The sequence below is a fragment of the Mirounga leonina genome, unplaced genomic scaffold, assembly GCF_011800145.1.
Source record: "Mirounga leonina isolate KUSES-001 unplaced genomic scaffold, KU_Mleo_1.0 Mir_129, whole genome shotgun sequence".
In the NCBI taxonomy this organism is placed as follows: Eukaryota; Metazoa; Chordata; class Mammalia; order Carnivora; family Phocidae; genus Mirounga; species Mirounga leonina.
This window is the reverse complement of record NW_023270323.1, coordinates 41,718,901-41,740,137: the sequence shown is the minus strand read 5'-3', so window position 1 is coordinate 41,740,137 and position 21,237 is coordinate 41,718,901. Positions and strand designations below refer to the sequence as shown.

The following is a 21,237-nucleotide window of genomic DNA, read 5'->3' as shown; positions in this document are numbered from 1 at the left end:
TGTGGTGTAATTATACAATGGATGACTATACAGACATAGAACTGATGAAATACAACTACATACAACATGGATGGATTAAACAAACATATTAAGTGAAAGAAACCAGGCATGAAAGAGAACATACCATTGGGTTTCACTTATATAAAGCTCAAAAAAGCCCACACTAATCCATGGTGTAGGAAATCAGGATATTGATTACTATTGGATTAATGACTTGAATAGGAAGTGAGAATGGATTCTGAAATTCTGGAATGTACCATTTCTGAATCTGAGTGCTAGTTACACAGATCTACTCACTTTATGAAAACTAAGCTATCTACACGTGATTGGATACCTTATTATGTGAGCAAAGTGTTAGCAGCAGACCTTACTCTTTTTCCTCCAGACCTAGATCTGCCTGGGAGGATTTTAGGCTTACCTTTCCCAGCACTTGAATAGCACAGTCCCTTAATATGTCCCAAGATAAATTGGGAATGCTCGGTCCCAGGGCCAGACATGTGTTGGTACAGTGAAAATCTCTGATCTGTTAGACAGCACGTGAGCTGGGAGACCTGTGAGTTGTTAGCCTACGTGACAGGTAGAAAACCAAGAGAGAAACTTCTTTGTTTAACGATGACCTCCAGAGGGCGCCTGGGTGGCTCAGTCGTTAAGCGTCTGCCTTCAGCTCAGGTCATGATCCCAGGATCCTGGGATCAAGCCCCACATCAGGCTCCCTGCTCCGTGGGAGGCCTGCTTCTCCCTCTCCCACTCCCCCTGCTTGTGTTCCCTCTCTCGCTGTGTCTCTCTCTGTCAAATAAATAAAATCTTTAAAAATAAAATAAAGATGACCTCCACATACTATGGCCTCATCACCAGCAATCAAATACACACACTCTCTAGGTGGGTGAGGGGGGACCCAAGCAGCTATGCACATGGACAATTGGGAGGCTTCATTGAAACTGAAGGGCTGTGCATGTTTTTTCCTGTCCTGAATCTCTCTGAAGAGCTGAGCAAACATACTGCTGGACCAAATGCTATTGTGTCATGTGAGTTTGACCGCCAAACATGTTGTCAATGCAGTAGTGGGCCATGCATTGTACTTCAATAAAAAGTTTACTAAAAGGGCGCCTGGGTGGCTCAGTTGGTTAAGCAACCGCCTTCGGCTCAGGTCATGATCCTGGAGTCCCGGGATCGAGTCCCGCATCGGGCTCCCTGCTCAGAGGGGAAGTCTGCCTTTCCCTCTCCATCTACCTCTCCCCCTGCTCATGCTCTCTCTCTCCCTCTCAAATAAATAATTTTTTTTTTTAAGAGTACACTGGGGGCGCCTGGGTGGCTCAGTCAGTTAAGCGACTGCCTTCGGCTCAGGTCATGATCCTGGAGTCCCGGGATCGAGTCCCGCATCGGGCTCCCTGCTCAGCGGGGAGTCTGCTTCTCCCTCTGACCCTCCCCCTTCTCATGCTCTATCTCATTCTCTCTCTCAAATAAATAAATAAAATCTTAAAAAAAAAAAAAGTTTACTAAAGAAAAAAAAATCCTTTGACTATTCTTGCCAAGTGGGTATTTAAGCTGAACATAGTCTATGCTTGGCCTCCAAATTCCTTCCATTTTTCTGGGCTTCCCCTCTCTTCTTTGAACCCTTGTCTTCTCTTTTTTAGGGCTCTCACTCACATCCAACCCCTAAACCGTTCATTTCTTATGCAGAGCTCTTTATGGCACTAACTCACCCCAGACTACGTAAGCCATCCACAGAGAACCCCTATCAGTAACTAATACTGAGATCAGTTCCCCCACATAGTCCTTTCCAGGAGACGTTGTGTGACTTCTTCTTTAAGGAAATTTTTCCTTTTCTTTTGTTTTCTTTTTTCAAGAAATTTTTTCTTCTGCTAGACAAAGATGCTGAATCTCTGTCTAAAGACATTCCAAACTCACACGTTATCTGGAGCCTCCGTTACACACGTGATAGCTCCAGTTACTCCTGTTTCTTGGTGTGTCGAACTTTCCACAAGTGTTAAATTACAAGGCAAGAGAGCATGCCTACCACCCCCGACGTATGCTCCTAGACGTGCCAGGGGCTGCCATCTGACCTCTAGCGATGACTTATCCCTGGCCTCATTCTTTTTTTTGTTTTTTAAAGATTTTATTTATTTATTTGACAGAGAGAGACACAGCGAGAGAGGGAACACAAGCAGGGGGAGTGGGAGAGGGAGAAGCAGGCCTCCCGTGGAGCAGGGAGCCCGATGCAGGGCTCGATCCCCAGACCCTGGGATCATGACCTGAGCCGAAGGCAGACGCTTAACGACTGAGCCACCCAGGCGCCCTGTATATGCTATTTTAATTTAAACTAATTATGTTATAAATTTTGTTTGAATTAGAACAAAAAGAAACTGAAACTAAAATGATTTAATTTCTGAATTTCAGGTAATATTTTCTTTTATACAGAGAATAGTTTTTTTTTTTTTAAGATTTTATTTATTTATTTATTTATTTATTTGAGAGAGAGAATGACAGAGAGAGAGAGAGAGCACATGAGAAGAGGGAGGGTCAGAGGGAGAAGCAGACTCCCCGCTGAGCAGGGAGCCCGATGCAGGGCTCGATCCCCGGACCCTGGGATCATGACCTGAGCTGAAGGTAGACGCTTAACGACTGAGCCACCCAGGTGCCCCTCTGGCCTCATTCTTGATCCGTACTCTGTCTCCCGGCTTTGCACTGATGGCAGAGATTCTGTAGTTGACCCTAACTTTTCAGTTGGTTATAACATCAACCTTCCCCCTGGTCTTGGCTTTTGCTGTTTGATAGTCTCATACCCTCTTGCACTAAACTCTGGCATATCTCACTTGAACTAGGGTCTCAGTAGTAGGAGGCCTGTCTCACCTCCCATAGTCATGAGGAAAAGGGTTATGATCGTTTCAGAAACAGCACAGGGTCTCATACAAATATTTCTGAGACCACCACTCGAATTATCAGAGTTGAACACTCTCGTGCCTGATGCTCATTATTTCAGTGCGTGTTGACCGAGCACCACGGATATTCAGATATGTCATTTTGGCAGTGGGGAAATATGACTTAAAAGTCACAACTACTACCAGCCAGCAGCTTAGATTCTAATGAGAATCCTAATGCAGAACCATGATGCAGGGTGGGATGGCATCCCATTGTGAAACCTTATGGTGATAACATCTGTACTTTCTGCCACACCCTTCCTCCTATGGGAATTGTGAAGCACTCACAATGACAAAGATAAATTTCCAATCATTTCTACAAACAATGCATGAGAAATTAAGATTTAATTATGACTCCTGGTTATTTTATCTTGAATTCAAAACCCTGGGCTTCAGAAATAATGGAGTTTGAGGTAACATTTGGGTATCTTGTTTTTGCCTCCTCTTGTTCTTAGGGAAAAAAACAAGTCATCTTCTAGAAAGGTCCTGGAGGTACTTTCTACAGCAAAATGAGGCTTCTTACAAAAGCAGACCCATACATACAGAGAATGAATTGACGGTTTCCATAGGGAAGAGGATAGGGGGATGGACAAAATGGGTGAAGGAGAGTGGGAGATACAGGCTTCCAGTTATGGAATAAATAAATCACGGGGATAAAAAGCACAGCATAGGGAATAGAGTCAATGATACTGTAATAGCATTATATGGTGACAGATGGGAGCTACATTGTGAGCACAGCGTAACACACAGAGATATTGAATCACTATGTTGTACATCTGAAACTAATATCACATTGTATGTTGTATCAAAAAAAATTTTTTAAGAATTTAACTTAAAAAAGATATAAAATCTTCAAAACATAAAACATTTCTTTACCTAACTGTGCAATAAGCATTCTTTTACACTATGAGGAAAACAAAATAAAATGGGTACATTACACATTTTTTTAAAAGTCTCTTAAATTGTCCAATTTCACACAAAGTATGAAATTTTAGCATTGAAATTCAGGTTCTGAACTGACCCTGACAATGGATATTACTGGAAATAGAAATGTCACCAGGTCGTGTTCAAAGAACTTTGCCTTCACAGTGTTTAAAACTGGAACACAGTGGGGCACCTGGGTGGCTCAGTTGGTTAAGCTCAGGCTAAGTTGATTTCAGCTCAGGTCTTGATCTCAGGGCCGTGAGTTCAAGCCCCATGTTGGGCTCCGTGCCTACGTGTAAAAAAAAAAAAAAAAAAAAAACTGGAATACAAGAAACTGTCTCCAAAATAATCAGATATGTGTAAAACCAATTTGTTAAATAACATAAGGAAGATTATAAAAGACAGCTTAAGAATGTTCACATTCATGTGGTTTGTAAAGGTGCATTTTCCATAAAGATCTGTACAGCTCAGAAGCATTAAATTCTGCAGAGAAGGCTCCTTTATTCCATGCGTTAGCAGAATTTCTTTATTTCAGTGAGTCCCTGAAGTAAAGGATGTCACTCCTCTTCAGAAAAGAAATTTCCTCAGCTCTGTAATGGGTCAAGTTTTCATATACCCTCAGGGGCTCTCAGGGCTATTCTCATGAAGAGCAGCCACTATGAAGATGGTTATGGAGCATTTTTCCCTTCTTCACATACGGGACACAAAGAATAGTACAGAAAAAAGGAGAGTTTGGAAGTCCCTCTCCAACATCCGTGTAGAAAAATTACTTCCAGAATATTCTTAAATTTTAAAGTTTGAAAAGCCTGTGATCTTTGCACTGTTTCTAAGAGTTAGCCACTCTAAAGGAAGGTGTTCGTCATCAGTCACCCCACGCAGGATTTCCTTTTGTGATAATTTTGCGAGATGATCCTCTGGGTTGGCATTCCATTCAAGTCACCAGGTTTCTGCAATCTCTGTGAGAACCTGCAGCAGCTCAGCAAATGTAGGGCGGCCTTTAGGCTTCTAGAAAAGAGAAACAGAGATGGTCAGCTCAGCCTGAAACTCACTCAGATACCAGCTCTGGAACTTGCTGGCAGGGACCTGGAACCAGGCCGGTTCTCCACAGGTAGAAGAGAAAGATATCTGGGCTGACACACCGGGCATGATTGGTAGTTGAGTGAAGCATGAGTGTGAAATTATAAGAGTAGAGAATGCTGCCAAAAAACACAAGCCACCTGAGACCATTTAAATTTAAATTAATGAAAATTAAATACATTTTTAAGTTCAGTTCTTTGTCACACTAGCCACTTTCCAATTCTTCAATAGCCAGGCACCATATTGGATAGCACAGACATAACACAGTTCCATCATCACAGGAAGTTCCATTGGATAGCATTGCCCTAGAGATTTATTTGGATGACTTGATATGCATGGGATAAAGGAAGAGCTGGGAGAGAATGGGCATCCAGAGTTCCAGGCTCCCAGGCTCTGCCCAGTTATTTACTAGACTTGATCCCCTGTAGAAAGAAGGATTTCAATCAGAAAGCAAAAGGCGTGTTTTCATAAGGGTCTTTGCAGGTCCTGGAGCACCCACTGTGCTGTCTTAAGGCTCGGTCAACAAAATCCTGGTCACAGAGACGAGGACTGGAACATTTATCTTATTTCACCAAGGGATGTGGTTTGGCTTTGGCTCCATGAAGAACAAAAGATGACACTGTTGGCATCTTTAAAATCCATGGGAAATAAACAGGGCATGTTCTGCATGGAGCCCTGGGTGCTATATGTGAACAATGAACCATGGAACACTACATCAAAAACTAATGATGTCATGTATGGTGATTAACATAACATAATAAAATAAAATCCATGGGAAATAGAACCACTTGGGGTAGCCACATTCTCACAAGGGTAACTGGCCGCAGAGTTTGTGGGGAGACACCACCCTTAGTGCTTTATAAACAGAGGGCATCAATTAAAAGGACCAAGCAGAAGGGTGTGTAAGCACACATTCAAGTTCTCCTTGGGGTTCCAGGAATAATTTCTGGAGGTTTTGGAGAAGGCTGTCGTTCTGCAGGTAGAAGAGCCTATGAAACAGTATGTGTATATCAGTGTGTGTGTGTGTGTGTGTGAGATAATACAATCACATTTGAATTTAAAGGTGCCTAAGCACTTAGGGTGTTTAGATTACCTTAAAAAGTTGTAGGCAAATCACCTTTTGCAAACAAATAAATCAGCATCACCAAAAACACTGTTTTAATCAAGGCTCGGGCTACGATTTGAGACTGGTATCATTTACTCGGGCCTCCTGCCAGCGTCCGATTTGTTCCCTTTTCTGTTTCCTCTCCACAGATAAATAAAATCTCAGTAAATATTATATTTTATGCACTGTACATGTCTATTGTTCCAAAAGCAACATATATTTCTAAGCTCTCCACGTTGTTACTGCAGGGAAGCTCCTAAGACAGCCATTTGCTGCTAACAGCTCACTTAACATGTGCCTGTTTTTCAAAATTCCTTGCAGAGCAGTTCATCATATGTAAAATATTTTCATACATCAAGGATCTTTATAAAATTAATACTTCTCTGGAATGTGAACAACTACACTGCTCTTGAAATATTGAGTTTTTCAGTGTTTGTGGATTGCGAATCAAGCGACTTCTTTTTCAGCCAGGAGGAAACTCCTCATCCAGCTGTGGTTTTTCTGGACGGACACTGTCAGCTGGAAAGAGAAAGCTGTCAAAAGTCACAGGGGAGTCTGATATGAAGGGGAGAGGTGCACTGAGTCTGTGCCCAGAAAAGACAGGACATGTCTGGCTTTATTTTGAAGCGTGGCATCTCGAGAAAAAGAAAAACTGGACTGACCCCTGCCCTCCCCCCAAAGGGAATTTCCTGAGTACAAGTTCCTGACACACTTTCTGCCTTTATTCCTAATCTATCAGGAATCTTGAGTGCCAAAAAGAGATGAAATCCATTACTGTTAGCCTTGGAGAAGCAAGACAAATTATAGTAGAATGAAGTAAATACAAACAACATCCTTCTCTTTCCATGTCAGCATTTACCAAACCTGTTTCTACCCTTAGTTTCCACCCACCAGTTCTCAAAGGGAGGGAAACATCTCACCCCTGAGGCTCTAGTCACCACAAGAGTTTCTGCAAGAACCAATCTCAGACAAAGAAGACCTGAAAAAGGCGCTGAATTCCTCAGGTAAGAGGCCATCGTTAAAAACAAAATGGGTTGACGACCTCGACCTCGTAGTGGGAGTTTCAGACAGAAATAGCACTTCCTGCTCTTAGGGATCCTTATCAAGAAAGAGACTCCTCCACCCCCTCCACCCCCACCCCCCCCCCACCCCCATGGAGTCCTGGGGGGTAATGTTTGTCACACTCAGGCCTGTGCTCTGATGCTGGGACTGCCCACCTCCCAGGAGAGTAAGGGACACTCACCTCGTGCCAGCAGCCGTACATGACCTCGTAGACGGCCATCGGCGCCAGTGGAGGCCGGTACAGCCGGAAGCCTCTAGAAATGGCTTCCACAACCTGCAAATTTGACTTATTTTCAAACGGCATTTTTCCTTCCGTGAAAACTTCCCACATCAAAACTCCTACAACACGAAATGCATGTAAACAAGAGGTTACTTGAAACTGAAAGAACTCTTTGAAACTACAAGGCCTTTTTTTCCTCTTCCGGCCTCTGTGTTATAATCGGTCCAGAATGAGAACAGTTCTGTCTAGGTATCAGCCCGTGTGCGTCTTCGTTTTCGAACAGGCCTGTAATCTGACAATATTCCAAGTGAAAACAATGCCTTTCTTTTCCACTGGTCTTGACCGCCTCCCGATTGAAAGAAAACGCTGCCATCATTTTTCATTTCTAAGTATGTTCCTGTCTTCACACCCTGAAATCAACAAGCCTCTCTGCCACCCCATAGAATGTGACAGAATTGTGTGGCCAAGAGTTTGCCAGCCCGCAGAAGGCACGAGTTCCTTCTGCCCACTGAAAGATGAGACTGCTGGGTAGAGCAGAATATTTAGCAGGGGCTTGGTACGTGAGTAGGTGTTCTATAATCATTGATTGGTTGATTAGTGAAACTCCTTCAAGGCTCCCATCTGAACTTCATTTAATTATTCACTTATTCTAAGAGTATGTATTATGCATTGATTAGAGGCAGGGCATATGCTAGAGCCAGAAGACTCTAGAAACCAGTCCATGGGCTCAAGCAGCTCACTGTCCAGTGGGAGATAGAGACAAGTGGTCAGGTAAAACTCAGATATTCTAATTGTTCTGCACCTACTTGATGAGGTCCCTGTGTTGCTATCTGTTAGTCTCACAACTTGACTGCTCTCCTGGAGAGTGTAAAATGTCACCTGCCAAAACTACCAAAAGTCAGTGGAGAACTAAAGGGATCAATGATACAAGTTTCACCTTACGTGGACAATAAAATTCACACCCTTCTGAGGGTGCAGAGGTGTCTCCAAACCCAAGAAGCTATCCAGAGAGGTCTGGATGAAAGAGAATAGATAGCTTATTGCAAATTGACCGCCACTTTTTGAAAATCGACTCAAAGAACAGATTCCACTGGACATGGATCTGCAACATCTCTTTCTCGATGAAGAACATTACACAATATAAACTCCAATTGACAGTTCCCAAGGAGGCCTACATCTACATACCACAAAATCTGAAGGTAACGAAATAAATGCAATAGTCTTGCTTAGTAGTTAGAAATGAAGTTTATTAATTACACTCAAAATTCAGTGACACCTTAGATCTATTTTCCTTGCAAGTCTCTGTGGTGTAAAAAAGGTGGCTGCCTTTGTTTTCTAGATCAGTAGACTCTCTGTTACGGTTTTCCTGCAAATGCTCATCAGGAAAAGGAAAAGATCCAAAAGGTAGACTTATATAAGAAGGTGCATGACACTGGTTGCCAAAGACAGCCTGGACGTGTTTAGAACACTTAAGACCGAAGGACAGTTCCAAGAAGACCTTTCTAGAACCCCACATCATACTAAGAAATCAAAGCTTAAAAAAGATGGGCCTTTTATTAAATCAATCTCCATCAAATGAACATCAAATTTACTCACCAAATGACCAGACGTCAGATTTGCTGCTGTACTTGTTGAAATGGAAAACCTCAGGAGGGGACCACTTGATTGGGAACTTGGCTCCAGAAGAACTGATATATTCATCATCCAAAACGTACCTAAGGTCATTAGATTCAAAGCACATTGTGCTAATTGCTTCCAAGTTCCATTTAGTTCAAACCCCCTTAGTCTACCTTAAGTTCTAAAAGAAAAAGCAGGGGTGCCTGGGTGGCTCAATCAGTTAAGCAGTTGACTCTTGATTTTGGCTCAGGTCATGGTCTCAGGGTCCTGGGATCAAGCCCCATCAGGCTCCGTGCTCAGCAGGGAGTCTGCTTGGGGATTCTCTCTCCCTCTCCCTCTGCCCCTCCCCTCACCTGCTCAATCTCTCCCTCTCAAATAAATAAATAAATTTTTAAAAGAGAAAGCATTTATTTTTACCCCCCAAAGTTTCTCTTCTTGTTACCAAAATGGGAAGGTATCCTATATAGTGATTCCTCCTTAAACCAAGCCTCAATTGGGTTTATTTGGGTCTCAGAAAACCAGATCAATTCTTCAATCCAAAACCAATTGGAATCAGGAACCCACTGATTATTTCAGTTATGACAAATTCTTAATTTTGCAAGGGAGCTTGCTGAGTGCTCTAACAACCAAGATTATAAAAAGGAAATTAAAAAATAAGTATATATGGCAAAGAATAAAATCAAAGCTGGATGCCTTATTTTTTTTCTTCATGCAGATGGGTTTTGTGAGGCAGAGAAAGGGGGAAATAAGAGTATTGAACATAATACATTTGATGTGAAAAATATCCAATGCATTAAAATGGCCCTGTATGAAATCAGTAATAACTACCAGTTCCTTTTAAAAACTACAAAAATATGGGGCGCCTGGGTGGCTCAGTTGGTTAAGCGACTGCCTTCGGCTCAGGTCATGATCCTGGAATCCTTGGATCGAGTCCCGCATCGGGCTTCCTGTTCGGCAGGGAGTCTGCTTCTCCCTCTGACCCTCCCTTCTCTCATGTGCTCTCTCTCATTCTCTCTCTCTCAAATAAATAAATAAAATCTTAAAAAAAAAAAAAAAACTACAAAAATATTAAACCCTCCCTCTCTTTTGAGGCTTGCAGGCAGGAATATCCAAGTAGGGGAATCTGGAGAGAAGAGCGAAGAGATGATGACTAACTTGTAGCAGCTGGAGTGTGCAGCATGGTAGTTTTGAATTATTTATCAGTGCTTCCTCACACTCTCTTTTTTTTCCCACGCACCCTACCTCACCCTACCTTTAAGCGCTTTATTGAGCCAGAAGTCATCCTACTTAGGGAAAGAGTAGCTAATAGAAAACAAAAGAGAAAGAGCCATTTTTCATAGCTTTTGAGTTTCAAAAGTCTAAGATTTCCAGAGAAGGAGAAGGACTGAGCTGTTAAAATATTGGGGAGAATGGCTCATAAATAAGAGTGAAATCTCCCCCCCCCCCACCCCACCATCCATCCCTCTAGCGAACGAACCTCTGGAGCTGGGAAGTGTCAGAGAACAAAGGGAAAGGGGAGGAGTATTAGCCTGTAGTGGGTGACTGAGGCAGGGTCCCGTCCCCTGTGCTCTACAAGGACTGCCCTGCTGACATGGCAGGGAAAGAAGGCCCCACTGAGGGTTGCTGGGATTCAAGAGCAAAACAGAGCCTCTGCCTCTTCCCCAGATCAAGCCCCAGGAAAAGCAAAAAGATTCCCAAAAACAAATAGCTGTGGATGTTCCCAAGTAAATAGGGCCTTAGATAGCTCCAGGGGCTTTCTTTTTTTTTTTTTAAAGATTTTTATTTATTTATTTGAGAGAGAGAATGAGAGAGAGAGAGAGAGCACGAGATGGGGGAGGGTCAGGGGGAGAACCAGACTCCCTGCTGAGCAGGGAGCCCGATGCGGGACTCGATCCCGGGACTCCAGGATCATGACCTGAGCCGAAGGCAGTCGCTCAACCAACTGAGCCACCAAGGCGTCCAGGGGCTTTCTAATCATGGAGAATGCCTGTATGACAGCATCTTGCAGACAGAATGGGATGAGTCAGCAGCCGTCTATGCAGATGTTCCGCCAAGGACAAAACAGGATGATGGTGGCCGCAAGGATACCAGTTGTCAGTGGTTAACACCAAGGACCAGACATGCCCTCTCCAGGACGTGGCCCCATGAAACACTGAATCTGACCCTGAAGCGAGTCAGAGAGAAACTCTGAATTCACGGGCATTGAATTTTTCGCAACCTGAAGGAAAGGGCGCTCAAAACCAACTCTAATATTGCTTCTTGTGTTTTACTATCAGATTAAATTACAGCTTTTATGGATGATTAAATTTTAGTACATTTAAAAATATATATATATCAATGGCATTGAGTGGCAGAAAATATGGTTAGATTTTCCACACTTGAGTCGTAGTCTTAAAGTCAACTACTGCACTTGATCATAGAAATGCATGACAATGACATGGAAAAATCAGAACTAAACAAATTTATCCTTTTATCTTTCAGAAATATACATATATCAGAAGAGCTTTTTTCTTAACCTCATGCATATAACAAGTAGTTTGAGACATTTTTTAAATTTTTAAGTTATGCCTGAAAATAACCTGAAAGAAGATCCGAAGAATAGTCCGAAGTATCCATTTACCTCACAGCTAACATTGGGTTATGTCCTAAAATTCAAAGCAGGGCAACAGGCCAAGCAACAATATCAACATTCTCCTCCCAGGAAAAAACAAAAAACAATGCTGTTGACATCTTCAGATTGTTAGTAGAGAGATATAAGATTCCCTCTTATGAGTAAACAAAAAATATTTATATATATTATACCTCGTCATTCCAAAGTCCGATATTTTCACTATACTTGCAGCACTGACCAAACAATTCCTTGCTGCCTATAGAAAGAAAAGAATCCGCATTTGAATATAGTCTTTCTTTTGTTTCTACTCTTGTTTTCCTTAGTTTACTTGGGGCCCCACACTACTTCTATGAGCAGCCGTTATTTTTTTGGTAATACACATAGATGCTATGTAGGATTCAATATATCTGCCCTCATGATGGATTTTAATGATTCTTCAAATAACCAAAAAGGGTGCCTGGGTGGGCTCAGTCAGTGTGGTGGCGTCTGCCTTTGGCTCAGATCATGATCCTGGGGTCCTGGGATCGAGCCCCGTATCGGGCTCCCTACTCAGTGGGGAGTCTGCTTCTCCCTCTTCCTCTCCCCCTGGCTTGTGCTCTCTCTTGCTCACTCTCTCTCAAATAAATAAATAAAATCTTAAAAAAAAAAAGAAAGAAAGAAAAAAGGAATAACCAAAAAAAAAAGTAAAAAGCAATTTTAATACTTTTCCCTTTAAAAGTTTTTAATCCCTCTCAACAAGTATTTTTTATAACTAGGAAGACTACATCAAAGAGACGTTAAACTATGAATCCTGGCATTAAGAACAGTGTGTATTTTTAAATAATGCAGAGACCATGTATTTGATGCCAAAATAATCCATTTTCGGAGAGCTTCATCAAAGAAAATCATTGATTTGGTTATTGAGCCTCATGTAAGTCAACAGTTTGATAGATTTTGTTCTCTTCTAAGCTGATAGGTGCTTCAGTTAGTCCCAAAACAAAAACAAGGAACTTAAAATGGTAAGCCAGAAGGAGCCAGTTTAGAAGATTTTGACAAATACTAGCAAGGATCCCCAAGCCAAACCACAAGTTAAGCCCTTGACAAGGAAAAGACTCATGCTTAGCCGATAGATTTTAAATGGCATAAAGATGAATAAAATAGAACACAAAAGAAAGCAATCAAGGAAGAAACAGGGGGATCTGAGAAAAGCCACTTGGAGCAAAGAGAATGACCAGAACCATCACCCAAGGAAGTTTTGAATTCTAACCCTGTCAGGAAAGACTGACCTGCAGAGACTAGGAAAGTAAGTTCAGTGGAATAGATATCATATTCATCCCTTCAAAAATGTGTTCCTACTACATGCTGGGGACTGGGGGACATGCCTTGAGGGAGACAGAACAGTGGTCTAAACGGCTATGGAAGGGCTATTGCTATGGGAGAGCAGAGCTGAGCTCTTCTATATGCCAAGAGCAATTGTAAGTGCTTACCCATATTAATTCATGTAATCTTCCCAACAAGCCCACAGAAGAAAGGTAGTGTAATTCATACCATGTCCTAGTTAACTAGCTTGCCCAACATCACACAGCTAGTGAGAAACAAAGGCCACATTTCAACCCAGGCTGTCCACCTCCAGAGCGGTACTTCTGAATCGTGGCTGCCCATTGAACTCACTGGGGCATTTGGGGCAAGACAAGCGTTAATTTTTTTTCTTAGGATGTAATGTTCGGAGCATTCCAGCACAGAATGAATTAACATTTCTAGTCCTCCTCAGTGAGGAGGTAACACTACTGTGATACTGTTATAACTAAAAACACCCCCACATGGGGGCGGGGGGAGCCCCCGGAGCCTGATCTTCACCACTGTCTGTCCAGTGCCCGGCAGAGCGCTTGGCCTATACTGGCCCTTGTCACGTATTTGATTATTGGTTGAAAGGAAGAAAAGTGGAAGTAATGGCAGAAGGGAGGGAAGGCGAGAGGAAAGAAAAGTAAAATAGTTTTGGTTAGTTGATGGGCATGGTAGTTAATCAGTTGAAGGCATATTTAGAGTAATGCCTCACTTGGCTACAGCATCAGGGGGCAATTAAAAATAAAGCTACCTTTCCCAGACAATTACAATAGGAAAGGGTTTAGAAATTAAGCCAAAGGTATTTTATTTAAAATAGTGAAAGTCCTCGGGATGCTGGGTGGCTCAGTCGGTTAAGCGTCTGCCTTCGGCTCAGGTCATGATCCCAGGGTCCTGGGATCGGGCCCCGCATCGGGCTCCCTGCTCCGCGGGGAGCCTGCTTCTCCCTCTGCCTCTGCCTCTCCCCCACCCCGCTTGTGTTCCCTCTCTCTCTGTCTGACAAATAAATAAATAAAATCTTTAAAAAAAATAGTGAGTCCTCAATTGTCATATTCTTCTGACTATAATGCCTAGAATAATCAGCCAGCTTGCATCCTACTTACTAAATCCCTATGGATGAAGCAGTTCCTCTCCAGATACTCCATCCCTTCACAGGTATCCTGGCACATGCTCAGCAGCATCTCGTTCGTAAGCGTCCCCCTTCTGTCTCTGAGATAGTTCAGCAGGCAGCCGTTCTCCATAAACTCGGTCACAATATACAGTGGCTTCTGCTGGATGCACACTCCATAGAGCTGGACCAGCCTGGGATGAGACAATCTCCTGTTCAAGAAAAAACACACACCAGTGAGCAGATTCATTTTTGCCCTTGAGAGTGCTGAGATTCAATCGGTGATATGCACCAACTCTACGTAATTGTCAACATCAAGATATGAGAAAAGCGAACCCAACCACAGAGAAAGTAGAACAGTTTCCTTTCCAGTGTACGTGCTGCATAAGTGGGGTCAGGAGTTCAAGCAGTACTCCCCAAGTCACTGCAGACGCAGAATGTTACGTAGGTTCGGTTTTTTCTGCTTTTCCTCTTGAGTTTCAGCTTTCCTAACTGAAGCTGCTCAGACAACAGTTCGAGGAGGAAACCATGATTGATGCATTAAAAAAAGAAAGAAAGAAAAATTATAAAAAAAAAAAAAAATAGGGCGCCTGGGTTGCTCAGTCGGTTAAGTGTCTGCCTTCGGCTCAGGTCATGATCCCAGGGTCCTGGGATCGAGTCCTGCAACAGCGAGCCTGCTTCTCCCTCTGCCTCTGCTTCCCCCTCTCTCTGTCTCTCATGAATAAATAAATAAAATCTTTAAAATTTTTTCTAAAAAGGCATTAAAAAAGAAATTTTAGGTAAAGTTGGAGACTGAAAAACACTTGCCAACTTGAAACCCTGCTCTGTATTTAGCAATCACACACACACATACACACACACAACAACACACACACACACACATGTCTTTGAATGTTGCCTATTAAAATACACACAGAACTCTTTAGTCCTCTAAACTTCAGAAGTTTATTGTTTCTTCTGGAGCATAGTATTCAATCCCTAAAGGCCTGTTATGCCAAGTAGGCACCATGGAAAACAAAATTCAAGATAATGTTTGTAATTTTAGAAGACGTAAAATAAGCCAACTTCTCTGCTAGTCAAAAGTAACTTGAGGGCGCCTGGGTGGCTCAGTCGGTTAAGCGACTGCTTTCGGCTCAGGTCATGATCCTGGAGTCCCGGGATCGAGTCCCGCATCGGGCTCCCTGCTTGGCAGGGAGTCTGCTTCTCCCTCTGACCCTCCCCCTCTCATGCTCTCTCTTTCTCTCATTCTCGCTCTCAAATAAATAAAATCTTAAAAAAATAAAAATAAAAATAAAAATAAAAAGTAACTTGAAATGTTACCAGTTTTCATTCACAGAGGCAAAATAAAGTCAATGACTCAGGGAGATTATTTACCTTAAAATAATGTATATGAGTGATTGACATATTACCATATGATTAGCATGCAAAGCCACTACCAGGTAGTGGGAAAGAGGCGTTCAGAGGATCTCTACATGATTTTAATCTGTAGATACATATCCTGTATATGTATATTTTGTCTGATTTATCTTTCTCATTTATAAAGTGTATTTTTCAGTTAAGGGATGCCATTTATATGTATGCAGAATAACGGCAGGAAAGTCACTCTTAAAATGGAATATTGACTTGCCATGAGAAAACCACCAGGCTGAGACCCACACATAAACATCTGAGAATTCAAACATCACACTGCGTTTGCTTAGGAATATCACCAGAGCAGTGACAAGTATGTTGATGGAACTAACACAGGTGATACAACAGAAACCACGTGGGAGTCAGTCTGCTGATTAAACATGGTAGGGAAGAGTTCCTGGAGGAGGTGACACTTAAACTACACACTTAACAAAAAGGAGGTAATACAGTATTACCAAGCTGTGTATGCTTGGCAGATAGAGCTCAATGTGTGTCAGCTATGCAATTTTGTAAAGATGAATGGGTTTGCAACAGGATTTCAGAAGGAAATTTTTCTGCCTCACTTTCAAAAAAATCAGGAAAAAATAGACTATGTTCAAACCATCTGAACTGACTTAAAAATAAGCCATGAGCTTCATTCCTGCCTCTGTAAACTTCCAGGAGCCATTGGTATTTCTCACACTCTGCACATCTTCCACAGTCCTCAAAATATCATCCCCAGAAACCTTGACCTGAAATGCCCAATAAGGCTTGAAGCTTTCAAGAATCCTCTTGTCATGACATTGGACATCTGTAATTCTTTCTTGTTCCATAGGAGTTTCTACGGCTTCAACTTTCCCTGAACTAAATGTCTCCCAGTCATTCTTATGATACCTATTGAATCAACACAGCAATATAATGTTGTGTCTCTCCTTTAGATGTAGGAAAACTAGGGTCCGAGGCAGGTCGTATCAGGGAATACAGACCAGACAGATATATGCCTGAGGTCACCCAGGGGCACACGATCAGCTTTGGATATCACTGGAAAATTGTGTTTATCATAACTTCCCTTGAAATTCACTTAATTGTAACTGGATGGGAAGAACATTTTGATAGGACACTTGGGGTAGGGATGAGAGCCCTCAGAGACAGCACTGCTCTGCCATTAAAGGAGAATGGGTCCAGTTAATCACTTCTGGTTTTTTGGTTGGTTTGTCTGTTTGTTTGTTCAGTTGACGTCTGACATTTAGAACAGAACTAAATTGCTTTGGATAACAGAATCTAGGTAATGCCATCTAGGGTTTTTGTTTTTCACCACATTGCTGCTCCTGTAAGTAAGTGTTGAACAAAGACTTAAAGAAAGTCAATGGATTTGATTTGGCTTGTCCGGATCCAGCCCAGATTACAGACATAAACCACAACCACATATTCAACGGAGTCAAATGCTGATCTGGGAAATCACAGATGTGATCCCATAGGAACGGCATCCGACAGGCCACAGGAGTCACTTCTATTAGAGCTCTGGGTTCTTAAATTCTCTGAAAGCAAATACTTTATCCGTATATGACTATTTAAATAAAATCAACATTTTTTGCTTCCGGGAAAAGAAAGAAAAGAAAGGAAAGGAAAGGAAAGGAAAGGAAAGGAAAGGAAAGGAAAGGAAGAAAGAAAGAAAGAAAGAAAGAAAGAAAGAAAGAAAGAAAGAAAGAAAGAAAGAAAAAGAAAAGAAAGGAAAGAAGAAAGGAAAGGAAAGGAAAGGAAAGGAAAGAAAGAAAGAAAGAAAGAAAGAAAGAAAGAAAGAAAGAAAGAAAGAAAGAAAGAAAGAAAGAAAGAAAGAAAGAAAAGAGGAAAGGAAAGGAAAGGAAAGAAGAAAACCATGTAAAGAACATACATGCTTGTCACTTCCATGGATTTCTTCATGTAATTCACACACTGATGCAGTGAATAAAGTATTGTTATCTCCATTTTATGAGTGAAAAAATTGAGGCTTGGAAAGGTAAAAAAACTCACCCCAGGTCACGCAGGGGTCAAGTAATTTGCCCAGGTCACACAACTAGCTTGGGCAGAGTTGTGACATAAACCCAAGTGTGACTACTCCAAAATCCATGTTCTTTCCATGACACCAGAATGTTGTATGCTGTGTATCTGGTGTTGTATGCGTATACTCACATCATCACTTTAGCCTCTTCGATGAAATCCTCTTCGGACATGGAGCCTTCGCTGATGGCCTTGATAGCTACCTGGATGTGCGCTCGCCATTCACCTAAATGGACCACCCCAAACTGACCGCTTCCAATCTCCTTTACAAAAGCCAACTCAGCAGGATCTATCTCCCACTTTTCTAGAAAAGTAAAACATCCATGTTACAAGTAGGGAAAAATTTTAGCTAGAAGAGATTCAGGAATTATCTAGACCTACTCTATTCTTTCACAAAGAGGTTAAAAATTTTATCAGTGAGGGGAGCAGAACCGTAACCATTTTTAATACTCTCATGGTCATTTACATGTGTAATTCCAGAACTCAAATTTAAACATACAAACTTGACTTGCTTGGAGAGGAATTACGGATATCAAAACACTTTCTCTTTCCAGAGAGACCCAAGTTAAAAGGCAACATTTTGCCTTTCTGAACCAAAGCTACCAAAACTATACCTGGCCCCAAGAATATGTATGTCCCCATCTATTTTTGTCCTGCTGAGTAAACTTGTGAGGCACAGAACATTTGGTCCCCCACCTCGCCCCCTATATCACTCCTCTGCTCACTCCCACCCCTAAAGGGCTTTTCTGCCTTGGTGTCTTCTCCTAGGGAAGAGTCTAACAAATTCACCTAATAAATACATGCACTGCTAGGATTCTAACTCACATATATCTAAGTGTACGTTTGAATTGAAATTTGTGTGATGGTATATTTCACTTCCATAGAAGCCAAATGAGGAAAAAATAACTGTTTTTAAAATAACCCTCTTGAAAACACTTGGGAAGGATCCAATCTTTCCTTTCCAGTACCTCCTTTTGCATAGCAACACCGCCATCTGCTGGAACTTTAGAATAATGCAGTTAAAAGAATTGTAGAGGCTGATGACCCTTATACCAGCTTTGCAAAGTGCTCCCCCTCCCAATAGCAGGGTACGTTTTAAAAGTAACACGGGAGAATATATTTATGACTTTGATATTGGCATAAATTTATTCAACAGAATATAACCCTAAAGGAAAATATTGACAAATTACACTTCATAAAAATCCTCTTTATCAATTGCACCCCATTAAGAGAGGGAAAAGGTAAGCCACAGATTGGGAGAAGATATCTCTAAAACATGTAACCAGTAAAGAATGCCTATTTCAGAATATGAAAAATCAACTAGAAAAAGGCAGATGACTATATTTTTAAGGGTTAAAAAACCTAAACAGAGTATCTTTCACAAAAGAGAATACGCAAATGGCCACTCAAGCTATAAAAAGTTGATCAAAATAATCAGTCATCAGGGAAATGCACATTTAAACCACGATTAGATACCACTACTAAACACAGCAGATTGGCTAAAGTGAAAACCAAAGAAAAGAATCCACGAGAATACTAAATATTGGCAAAGGTGTGGAGCAGCTAGAATGCCCCTACGCTATTGATTGAGGCGTAATTTGGCATAAGCTTTTTAGAAAATAAATGAAATCTGAGTGTGTACATACGTACTCTATGACCCAGCAATTCTACTTTTAAGGATATATCCAACACTGCTGGAGCTTACATGTGTACTGAACTTCATCAAAAGACATGCAAGAATGTCCATAATGATGTTATTTATGAGATAACAATTGGTTTCAACCCAACTGGCCATCTAACAGAGGATGGGTAAATCAACTGTGGTACAGTCATGCAATGTCGCACTATACCACAATGGAGATGGACCAACCACACCCAACACCACGGGTGAAGAAGGAGAAGCCAGATACAAATGCATGGTGTCTTATTCCATTTATATTAAATCATCAAAACCAGGCAAAACTAATTGAGCTATAGAGTTATGAGTTGTGCACTGTTCTACATGTTAAAAAATTGAGTTTATTTTTAAAAAATTAAACAGGACTATGCTTAACTTAAATAAACAGCTAATGGCAGAACTTTTATTATATATATTGTATTAAGGGCAGAGTAATAACCCAGGATCCATAATACCCTGAATCATTCTCCCATCCTAATTAAAATAGAGACCCCGAGTCCTGGTTATCTGATACACTATATAATTATATGATCATTTTTTCAGTATTTTCTGTTTCTCACTAATGAGAGAAATTTAAGGGAATAAAGCGTCACCAAATTACAAAACAGAATTCTTTGGCTCTTCTTTATTCTCACGGATTTGCAAGTACACATCTGCTAGAAAATAGTTCAAATTAAACTTTCTACGGGTTGTATTTTAAAAAGGTGAAGAGGACAATCTGGGCAGCTCTTTTTAGCAGGTTCTCTTGGAGAACAGTCATTTCCCAGCCACCCTTGTACCCGGAGAGCAACAGCTCAAACAGCCAAATAAAAAGAATTATAATTTATCAAAAGAATGCCTGTTTAATGTATAATGAAATTTGAAGTAAAATTGAAACATTTCTTTCCAAAGTTCAAATTGCTCTTGTGAGATGCATAAATTTAAGTATCTCAGAAGGGAGATTTAAACTTTGAAAAGAAACCTATCTAGACATCTCAGAAAAGCTAAGAATTTAAAGAACGTAGAGAGAACGTGGAGTAGATTCTTTTCTGGATTTGATATTGTACTTGGGTGATGCGCATACATTACCGTAGCTAAAACCAGCTGTGGCTGGCAAACAGCTGCCCATCAGTCCAACTGGGTAGCGGAGACGGGTCATGAGGCCTGGGGAGAGACAGAAATTGGCATTTCAAGCCTACTTACTGACATAAAAGAAAAAAAACAATGTATTAGACGACGATGCCAGTCTTCAAGTAAATTAGGTGGGAAAGTATTCTCCATTAGCCTATTTACTTATTTTCCCCATTTTTCATACAATAATATTTGCTCATGGGACACACATCTTTTTAATTTTTTTTTATTATTAACATATAATGTATTATTTGTCTCAGGGTGGAAACATATTTTAAAATCTAAGAAAATTTAAAGACAAAGTAAAGATCTCACTAAATCTTAGCAGCCAGAGATGCACTGTTATTATTCTGGTGAACACCTCTGCAAAAATCTCTGTATATGTTCATGAAAGCATATACACACCCAATATGTTTCACAGAAAAGTAAATGTCTTGCCAAAAGCTTTTCACACTCAATATGTCATTGATATATGGCAGTGACTATAAATAGAGCTGAAAGTTACTTCTAAGATGCCACTATTATGTTTTTGAACATAAATTTTTAGGTACCTCTCAAATTATTGCCTTAGGATAAATTCCAAAATGTGATTTCTTGATCAAAGCACATATAGAAAAACTGTACTAATTCATTCAACCACCAACAGTGTTTAAGTGTACTCATTTCCTGACTCCACTTTTTGAGAGTAGTTTTTTTTTCTTTTCCTTTTTTCTTTAATAACATGGTAGCATAAATGAGACTTCTTTTGATTGGGTCAACATGTAGTATTCTGTTCCATCAATTTCAATTTAGTTCAACAAGCCTTTGTTATTTATTTCCTCGACTAATGTTTATTTGGGGCCTGCTTTGTGCCAAGCACCATCCAGATGGTGGGAGACATCAGTGAAGCAGTGAGTAAGCCAGTGATGGTCCCTGCTCCCGTAGAGCTTACAGTTTAGTGGGGGAAGAGAAAATAAACAAGTACATGCACACCCAAGAAAAAAACAGAAGATGATGAGTGGTAAGCAGAGTAGATACAATACAGCTTCTATCGAGTGGGTGCTCGGGAAGGCCTCTCTGAC

At 41.1% G+C, this 21,237-nt stretch overlaps 1 protein-coding gene across 2 annotated transcripts in view; it reads right to left on the bottom strand.

The window, feature by feature from the left end:
- Window positions 1-4,160: 4,160 nt before the first annotated feature.
- The window catches only part of TXK (TXK tyrosine kinase), a 58,241-nt gene continuing 41,164 nt past the window's right edge, over window positions 4,161-21,237 (bottom strand). Inside the window, exons 8-14 of one of the 2 annotated variants that reach the window (XM_035005025.1) lie at window positions 20,135-20,209; window positions 17,521-17,692; window positions 13,958-14,174; window positions 11,726-11,790; window positions 8,903-9,021; window positions 7,268-7,425; window positions 4,161-4,847 (exon numbers count right to left, since the gene is read on the bottom strand). In XM_035005025.1, coding sequence (XP_034860916.1) covers window positions 4,779-4,847; window positions 7,268-7,425; window positions 8,903-9,021; window positions 11,726-11,790; window positions 13,958-14,174; window positions 17,521-17,692; window positions 20,135-20,209 — 875 coding nt within the window. In that variant the 3' untranslated portion in view covers window positions 4,161-4,778. The remainder of the gene's footprint in view (window positions 4,848-7,267; window positions 7,426-8,902; window positions 9,022-11,725; window positions 11,791-13,957; window positions 14,175-17,520; window positions 17,693-20,134; window positions 20,210-21,237) is intronic. The other variant, XM_035005026.1, reaches the window with a different exon arrangement.